This window comes from Rosa chinensis, chromosome 7, assembly GCF_002994745.2.
Source record: "Rosa chinensis cultivar Old Blush chromosome 7, RchiOBHm-V2, whole genome shotgun sequence".
Taxonomy (NCBI): Eukaryota; Viridiplantae; Streptophyta; class Magnoliopsida; order Rosales; family Rosaceae; genus Rosa; species Rosa chinensis.
Window position 1 is genome coordinate 39,834,154 of NC_037094.1, and position 9,910 is coordinate 39,844,063.

The following is a 9,910-nucleotide window of genomic DNA, read 5'->3' on the forward strand; positions in this document are numbered from 1 at the left end:
TAGTCAGAGCTACCTATGTATGTCAGAGTGTGGGGTTATGATGATTACTATGACTTGTTTTGCTTGTTTTGAATTGTGATTGTCTTGTTTCTTCTTGATTTTATTGATTGATGGTTCGATTTGTCTTGGAGACCATAGTGGTGACGATTATGCTCTGTGTGAGGTAGGAAGGTGATTCATTGTTTTCACCTTGATGTCATGTTGATGACAAAGGCTTTCGGTGGGAAGGAAACGAGTGTGATCCTTGTGATTTGCCGTTGTGCGTCAAGGGATTTCCAAACATTATCTGAGGAGGTTTTGTTTGACAGGAAATTTGTGTAATGGGATGCTAGGTTGAGGATTTGAGCATGTAGTTTAGTCACGAGTTGACCTACGTAAGCATGTTATGGAAGATTTTGAAACAGATGGTTGTAGTTGTGAGTTATGTGCTTATCGTGGTTAGGTTGAGGTGACTTAACGTGAAATTTTAGGTTTTGAGTTGTACATTTTCATGAGAAGTTGAGCCGAGTTTTCAATAAAATTTCTCAAAAGTGGACCCCACTGGACATCATGAAATTCCAGAACTAGTGTTATTGGTTGGATTCTCCTCTCTCTACAAAAGCAAATTAATTAATATCAATTTCACAAAACATATCAATCTTTTTTAGGACAAAAACTTTTTCCTTCGTCCGTCGGACGGGCTTGTTTTCAAAAGCCATTATGACTGATTGGTTTGGGGTGATGTCCTCAGCTCTAACTCGGATCAAGATGATGGCAAGGAAGTTGGTGGACTTGGGGTTGTAGTGGCGGTTTGTAAGGCCCCGTACCTTAACATCTTTATGAAGTACGTTTTTATCGGTTTTGACCGAGGAGTTTACTTTTTTTCATTTGTCTGTTATGTCGGAATATTCCTTGAGTACGTCGTAGGTTATGAAAAATTTAGTTGGTGGATACGCAGTTTGAATCGATCGGAGTTTTTACCGGGGAAGTTGTGATTTAAGTGTTTAAAGGTACTGTTCCTTATTAAAATATTGGTTTTTGTTTAAAGAAAAGGGGAAATAGATAATTAAAAGGAGAGAGAGAGAGAGAGAGAGAGTGAATCGGGACAGAGCCCGATTTCCCCAAACCCTCCCCCTTTCTTTTTCTTCTTCTCCCTGAACCGGAACCCGATTTCCGGCCGATCCTCCGCAGCCGGACCTCGTTGGACTCGCCTCCGGCCACCGCAGCTTCCTCTCTTCATCCTCTTTCATCTCAGGTACGTGATTTTAGCTGGGTAGCTTCGATTTGATTGATTTTGGGGGAAGATTGCCGATCGGGTTTGAGAACCTCCGGCTGGGTTTTCGATTTCCGGCGGTCTCCGGGCGGAAATCCTTGTGATTTTGGTTCTCTGTGAAGGGTTGAACACTTCTCCAACCTCCTTGTAGCTTGATTTGGCCGGAGGAAGTGGTAGGGATGATGAACAATGGTGTTGAACAGTGGCTGTCGGATTTTTCCGATTTTGGGTTGAATTTTCGACCCCTTCTGCTTAGTTTTAGCTGATATTGCAGGTCTGAAAATTGTTGGGTTTGCTGTGGTGAAGTGTTTAGGCTAGTTGGGTTGGCCGGAGATGGAGTTTGGTGTGATGGCGCGTGAAACCATGCGCCGCCACTGGTGGCGGCGTGTTGAGTTGTTATCAGGCTAGTTAACTATCTTGTGAGGGTTGTTGTTGTTGTTGGAAATTGTTGGCTGTGCAGGTATATTGTTGATTCTTGGCTGGTTTTGGAGGTTGTATTGTTAAATAGCTTGACCGGTTGTAGTGGTTTGTGCGGTGGCGCATCGCCATGGGCGATGGCGCCTTGGGGCGCCAGCAGCTCTATGAAAGCATCTATTTTGTATGTTTGGAGAAGTTCAATGTATTTTTATGATTTTGATGTTAAGTTGAGCTTTTGGAAATGTTTGTAATTAGTTATAGTGGTTGGTTTTGGTTAAGTTGGTCATGACAACCGGTATTGTGATTTTGTGGTAGCTACGACTGTGGGAACATTCGGAAAATTAAATGGATCAAAGGAAGTTAAGAGCGAACTTGAGGAACTTGAAAGGGAGAATTTATCCTTTATTTATTGGTTAAATTTGTAGCTAGGATATTGAAATTTATTGTTGAGAAGTTACAAGTGACTTTTGTAGGCTAAAAAGAAATTAGAGGATGTTGAGAATGTTAGGATTTTTGTTGTCAGATGTTAATTATCTAAATTGGAAAGATTCGAAATTGTAGAGGAATTGTTGAGTAACGAGTTACTTAAATTTTCAAGGGAATGAGTTTTAATTCTTTAATGATTTCCTTTGTGAGGTTAATTTTATTATGCCCAATTATTACAGGACGTACTGAGCCCTCGAGCGAGGAGGACACGGGCAGGCAGCAGGATTAACTGCTTGATTTACTAGTGAGTGGACTTTTATTTTGTTTAAATAATGCATGCAGCATGGAAATAAGTTTTCAGTTGGTTTATTATTTGAGAAAATGTGACTCTGTGGAAAGTAAAGGATTTAAAAAGAAAGCAGTTGACAAGGAGGCCAGTTTTGGCGCATGCGTATCTTACCTAGTTGGCAGTCCCTTCTAGGTAATAGTCTGGTTGGCAGTCCCTTCCAGACTACAGCCCGGTTGGCAGTCCCTTCTAGACTACAGCCCGGTTGGCAGTCCCATCCGATGCGTCATCTGGTTGGCAGTCCCTTCCAGATGACATGAGGTAGTTAGTCGGCAGTCCTGTCTACTACCTGTGGCTAGTTGGCAGTCCCATCTAACCACCGCCTCCTATTTCGGTTGGCAGTCCCATCCAATGCGTCATCTGGGTGGCAGTCCCTCCCAGATGGCATGAGATGCTTAGGAAGCAGTCCTTCCTAATCATCAAATGAGTTTTCTTGGAAAAATGATTGAGTTGGAATTTTTATGGAGTCTCGCTGCATGTTGGTTTTGTTGAAAAGAGAAATGGGGAAGCATTCCATAAATTGTTTCAAATTTTGTTTCAGTTTTGTCCACTCACTCTAATGGATTTTATATGTTTTCCCCTGGGCCATTCATTTTCAAATGCCCAGATTTCAGATTTGCCGAGATCGCGTCCAGGCTCTAGAGACTTTGGAATCAGCGCTTCCGTTTTGTCCGTAGGTTATTGCTTAACCTACCTTGTATGATATCGGCTTAGTTAGTAGTGTTGCTCTGATAACCCTTTTTAATTTGATGGATGTTTTTGTTTGGATTGATGTTATTTACGGAGTTGTGTTGGAAATTTGAACTTTCTGAATGTATATATATGCTTGGAATCTAAATATGGTATTGTGGGTTGAGTAGAAGTTAAGTTTTAATCATGTCCAGGTTTGTGAACTTTTTGGGTAGCCCATATTTAGGGGAGGTTATGCCAAATTTTCAGTAGAATTTCGCTTAACGTGGGCCCCGCAGGCTCGTATCCAGGACTTTGGGGTAGTTTCTTGGGTCGGGTCCTGTCACGGTTTGATGGGGTCGACTGGTTTGAGATCTTCGCGAAGGCTGAAGCGGTGTGGCGTGTAGTGATGGGTTGCAGGTGGATCGATCGGCGCCGTCCCCGGCCTCCTCTCTGGCCATGCAGTCGTGTGACTGTGGAAGGGAGACGAGGTATGTGGATGATCGAGATCAATGGGCAACAGGTGCTAATATCCCAGATCGAAAGAATCTGGATATGGTATTTCTTTGGTATGAGAAGGAACGGCGCCGGATGGGTCGGGTGGTTCGGAGACGGTCCAAGCTCTCGTACGAGAGATGGGCTGGGTAGTCGAGTTCAACCTTCGGTAGTGGTGCGATGTTGGAGGCACGTCGGAGGAGGCCTTACCAGGAGGAAGAATAGTGTGACGGTGGTGGTCGGTGTGTAGAGGCAACTGTGGATCTGGGTTATGGGCCGCAGCCTTCTCCTTGCAGTCTTGATTTTTGGTTGGGCTTGGACCAAACTTTTGGGCTCTTGCTTGTTGGTTTTTTATTTTCTGTGTTGGTTTTATTTTCTAGTAGTTGTTGGCTTTACGCCATTAATAATTCACTATCAAGTTATGGTAGGACAAGGTAGGCTTTGTCCCGATTTGTGCACCTTGAGTGCCATGTCTGGTCTAGGACGGCGGCGAGTTCCTTGCATTGTCAAATGGTCGTAGCCTCCTAGTGGCAGGATGAAATTAAGTATCATCGAATTTATTTTTCGATGGCAACATAGTGGGAAAGTTGATATTACTGTATTATGGCTCCGCGTGAGCGTTATCTTTCCGGTATGTCGCCAAAATTGTAAAGCAAATGGAGTAGCCAATGATGCACTCTTTGCTAATTGGTGCGTGGTAGAATACACAAGATTAGTAGAGAATTCTGATATTATTTCGGGACTTTCTCTCAAAGCTTATTGTCATACGGGGTTTAGGCACTATGTCCCCCCTTGTATTCTATGATTTCATCAATGATTATGGCTTAAGGGCAATCGATTTGGCCCTACCTCGAAAAAAAGAAAAGAAAAAAACAAAAGCAAATTAATAATTGGATTCATTGGTTGAAACCCTTAAGCCGGCACATGATTCTGGAAAGGGCAATGATAGGGAGCATCAATGAGGTCTATTGCCCTAAGATTTGTGGCCTCAACTCTAGATGTCATGCCATGTTACATACACACATCACTTATTTGCCAAATCATGCTATGTAATTCTTAAGTAAAAAGACAATCTAATCGTTCCAAAATCTAATGGCTCTAGATGATTTTGGCTTTCTTCTGAAAAAAAAAAATTTATCTTGGTTTTTTTTTTTCGTTACACTCATACACACACACACACACACACAGTCCGGCTACACTAAGGACGTCCTTACCTAGCCTTAGGTACGGATTTTCGGTTTTCACCCACTTTCCGATCACATTTTCACATCTTAACCGTTCAGTTTTTAGGTCCTAATGTATAGATCACCTCTGCAAAATTTCAGTCAATTTGGTGATTGTTAAGGCATCAAAAACTGCAATTTACCATTATAAATACGAACGGTTCCGGTTCGACAGATTCGGTTCGTTCGTGTAAATTGTGATCGGAAAGTGGGTGAAAACACCAAATCCGTACCTAAACCTTAGGTAGGGACATCCTTACCTGAGAAAAGTCTTATATATATATATATATATATATATATATATATATATATAGATACATACATACTAGTCTTTATTGACACATGCATCGCATGTGTTAAATAGTTTTATTTTTATTTTTATTTTTGGGTGGTGCTATTCACACACCTTTTTTTCTCTATTCACACACCCTTTCTATTTTTCTATTACTTTAATTCAATTTTTTTTTAAAATTACCCCAACTACTCTCCCTTGTAATTCTGTTTTTTATTTTATTTTATTTGGCTAATCAATCATGAATCAAACATCATTATACAATAGAGAAAATAGTTGGAGAGAAAAGTGGGGGTTGTGGAATCATTTTTTTTTAAAATTTCTTAATAAAATTTATTTTATAATTGTCCTATTTATTCTTGTGATTTAATTTATTCTCAAATTTTTTTAATCTTTCAGGGTTAAATTTGTCAAAATTTTCAGTTTTGGCTAACAAAATCTCTTTTCTTAATAATAGTATATATATATATATATATATATTTTTTTTTTTCAATCAAGAATAAAAAAAATTCACGTAATTTGATCAATAGATTTGCATAACACATATATATGAATTCGAAGTTTGTTAGATTTCTGCAAATTATGAAAATATAATATGAAAAATTTATAGTATACTTGTTCAATGAATTCATATGAATATATATATATATGTGTGTGTGTGTGTGTGTGTGCGCGCGCGCGCGTGTGTTTGTAATATGCCTGAAGGAAATAATTTCTGAATTTTTTTTTTGACATCCTTCTTTTATATTCATTGTGGAATGCCAAAGACTCCTTAGACCCAAGAACTAATCTACTATAATCCCGCCTAGGAACTAATCCGCTAGGATTCCGTACGACCAACAAGGCAGTCCCTGTCTTGGCCATGTTTATTATCCAACAATTGGTTATTGCAAATCCAGTGTTCAAACGCTGGACGTGGAGGTTCCACATATCGAACGTTTCCGCGTGGTTAAAATAATTTCTAAGATAAAATGAGAAGAAAATACGTAATATTGGATGGGAATGGACCGGGTCCAAGCCTCATATCAAGGCCCAACACGAACAAACAAATCGTAGCCGTCGTTTCACTTTAAAAGCCACTATAAGAACCTCGACTAAACCTAGGGAGGGTTTCTCATCGAACCAACTCAGTGCTGGTTGCCGCCTTCTCTTTATCTCTCGATTCGTAGGTAATATTGTTCAGTTTCTCTTATACTCTGAACAACACAGCCGTACTGAAGCCCAGTCCTTACTTTGTTAAATTTTTTCAGTGTAATTTGGATTCTGTGTTTTTGAATGTCTGAAGAAGATCTGTGTTTTGTTGCGATTTCATTATGAGATTTATCATGTCATAGCTACAACTGCTTGGATCTTGTTTGTCTCTTTTTCTTCTTCTCCAAATATCATTTGTCTGTGAACGTCTTTACAAGCTTTAGGATCTTAGACATTGCTACGTATAATATACATGCCCATGTATATTAATTTTTGTTTTTTGAATTTCTAAATGTAAATCATCATGTTTTGGCTGGATAAGGGATAAATATATATATATTTTTTGTATTAAAAATATTAATTGAGATGGTGAATGCTACTACTGTACTCCATTGCTGGTATGAAATGCTTTACCCAGAAGAACATCGTGAGTAATCAAGGCTGGAGTCTCAAAAGGGCTCTATTTTAACCAGAACCCTTGTTGGTTTTGGAAAGAAATACCAAGGAGCCCGAGAATTGGCATTCTTTTGGTGCCATAGGCCTTTGGTCACGGGGGATCATTTCATGCTATCTTACAGGAGTAGGTGGTTGCATTCTACCCTTCTCAACAATTTTTTTTTTTTTTGGATGGGGATTATAATCATCAGTTGGTAACTTGACCAGCATATGATATTTGTATGAGCTTTGCCTCTCTGTCTGCGCTATGTTTTCATTTATCGTATCCAATATTTTTTACTTATTTGAGACAGATGCTTGAACTTATTGCCACCATCATAGGAATTTTGAGGTTTTTGAGTTTTGTAGAGCTTAATTCAAGAAGGAAACATGTCCCATCGCAAGTTTGAACACCCAAGGCATGGCTCTCTTGGATTTCTTCCAAGGAAAAGAGCATCCCGCCACAGAGGAAAAGGTTTTCTACTGCAACTTCAGTCCTGATGTGATATTCAATTGTTTCTATGTTAGATGTTGCAATCTTTTGCTCTTTAATCTGTAAATCATATTTAGCTAATCGATTAGATATATGTGGGTGACATGCTAAGTAGATAAATATGGTTAGATTAGTACAAATTCTCAGCCCTTTACTGCTCTTCCTTTTGATGTGTTAGTATATTGTGATTAGTTTTTTGTATGGTAATTATTTGTGATTTCAAAGATCAATTTAAACCCTTTTTTTTTTGGAAAAAAATTCTCAGTTTTGGTTCTGTTGTAAGAAAAGGTGAGCAAGAAGATTTTATGACTTATTTTTGGTTGTCTAGGTTCATTTACTTTTTCAGCCTCTAAATGAGTGATTGTGGCATGCAAATTCTTGTCATAACCAGATAGTTGGTTGTGTGCTTCTGAGTTGTATTTATTCTGTCTGAATAATAGATTGTTGTGTGACAAATGGTGCAATTGGTGTCGAGTTTTGGATCTGATGAGTTGGTTTGGTTCCTCTCTTACGGGTGTTAGTGGGTGTTTATATTTAGACATATCATGAATGTCTGAAGGTGTCATATGTGAAGTGTTCCATATGTGTAAGGATTGGTTATGGGCCTTCCAGATGCACTTGTTACAGTGAGCGGATGCTCTTTTTGTTTCAATAATGTGCCAAACGATAAATTCAAAAATCTGGTTTATGAACAAATTTCAAATTTATGTTTCAAGCATTGATGTTGCAGTACATGTCTGAAAGTTATATGAAAGTATTACCTACACTTTGATTAATTATACACTTGGGGTGTTATTGCAGTGAAGGCATTCCCCAGAGATAATCCAACGACATCTTGCAGATTGACTGCTTTCCTGGGATACAAAGCAGGAATGACCCATATTGTTAGAGATGTTGAAAAGCCAGGATCAAGTGAGTTCCCCTACCATATATGTGTGTCATGTATGAAAAGATCAATTGGTGAAACTGGATTACTGCAGTTTTTTGCTTTATTTGCATATGTAAAGATGTTTAGGGCCAATTATTTGTTTGGTTTAACTGTACCTTCTTTTTTATTCTAGAGCTACACAAAAAGGAAACATGTGAAGCAGTTACAGTTATTGAAACACCACCCATGGTGGTTGTTGGGGTTGTGGGTTATGTGAAGACACCCCGTGGTCTCCGTTCTTTGGACACAGTTTGGGCCCAGCACCTGAGTGAGGAGGTGAAGAGAAGATTCTACAAGAACTGGTGTAAGTCTAAAAAGAAGGCATTCACTAAGCACTCGAGCAAATACGAGAGTGAAAATGGGAAAAGGGACATCCACGCCCAATTGGAGAAAATGAAAAAGTACTGCTCTGTGATTCGTGTTTTAGCCCACACTCAGGTAATAAGATATCATGTACATCTTTTTGCATATGTATATATATTAGGGTTTAATATGTTTTTGTTTCAGACTAGATCAACTTGAATGCAACTTACTAGAGCTTAATGCAAATGCTTTAACCAACTGCTACTTTAACTAGATTAATCTTTGATGGCTTATTCTTTGTAGATTAGAAAAATGAAGGGACTGAAGCAGAAGAAAGCCCATTTGATGGAGATTCAGGTGAATGGTGGAGATATTGCAAAGAAGGTTGACTATGCTTACAGCTTCTTTGAGAAGCAGATTCCTGTTGATGCTGTTTTCCAGAAAGATGAGATGATTGACATTATTGGAGTGACAAAGGGAAAAGGCTATGAGGGTGTGGTTACTCGCTGGGGTGTCACTCGTCTTCCCCGTAAGACCCATCGTGGGCTTAGAAAAGTAGCCTGCATTGGTGCTTGGCATCCAGCTAGGGTTTCGTTTACTGTTGCCAGGGCTGGGCAGAATGGCTACCATCATCGTACTGAGATGAACAAGAAGATATACAAGCTTGGAAAGTCTGGGCAGGAGTCTCACTCTGCAATGACCGAGTTTGACAGGTTGGTGCCTCCGCTGCATCTTTCTTCCCTGTTGATGTCTTGATGTTTGGTGACTTCTCATTTTACTGTTTGTATTCTCAGGACGGAGAAGGATATTACGCCCATGGGTGGTTTCCCACATTATGGTGGGGTGAAAGAGGATTATCTTGTCATAAAGGGCTGCTGTGTAGGTCCGAAAAAGCGAGTTGTTACCTTGAGGCAGTCACTTTTGAAGCAGACATCACGGGTTGCCATGGAGGAGATAAAGCTCAAGTTCATTGATACGTCATCCAAATTTGGCCATGGTCGTTTCCAAACTACACAAGAGAAGGCAAGGTTCTATGGCAGGCTCAAGGCTTGATCTACCTGTAGTGATAGAGATCCAGAATGACCTCTTTCAGTAATTTATCATGATTTTTGTTTTCGGATTGGATCATTAATTTCTTGAACTTGTATTCTTATATTTATGATTATTTTGGTCAGTCTTACCTTTTGAGTAAGCTCGGGTTTGCACTGGTGTAGTTCAAATAAAGATACAATCCAAGTTAACCAAAAAGACACTTCCCTGGCAGATGTGTATGCGTGCCTCCATAGCTGAGCTATGATAGCTCCTCCCACAACCATCGCTGCCATGTGCTCCATCACAACTCCTCTCACTGATAACACCATTATTGCCTCCACGACGGTGTTTCTCAAGGCTCTGTCATCCACGATCTTCACTAGTCAAGATACCGCGACATCAACAAAT

The 9,910-nt window shown here is 39.6% G+C and overlaps 1 protein-coding gene across 2 annotated transcripts; it reads left to right on the forward strand.

Annotated features, from left to right (window-relative positions):
* The first annotated feature begins 6,208 nt into the window (after nucleotides 1-6,208).
* LOC112180419 (60S ribosomal protein L3-2) lies at nucleotides 6,209-9,662 on the forward strand. 2 transcript variants are annotated; one of them, XM_024318970.2, is made up of 6 exons: nucleotides 6,209-6,289; nucleotides 7,116-7,221; nucleotides 8,041-8,151; nucleotides 8,301-8,605; nucleotides 8,774-9,183; nucleotides 9,265-9,662. In XM_024318970.2, exons 2-6 carry the CDS (start codon nucleotides 7,137-7,139, stop codon nucleotides 9,521-9,523), a joined length of 1,170 nt encoding a protein of 389 aa, XP_024174738.1. In that variant the 5' UTR covers nucleotides 6,209-6,289; nucleotides 7,116-7,136; the 3' UTR covers nucleotides 9,524-9,662. The 2 variants fall into 2 exon arrangements, with proteins under 2 accessions (XP_024174738.1, XP_040368084.1); XM_040512150.1 differs by having other exon boundaries at nucleotides 6,239-6,285.
* The last annotated feature ends 248 nt before the right edge of the window (nucleotides 9,663-9,910 follow it).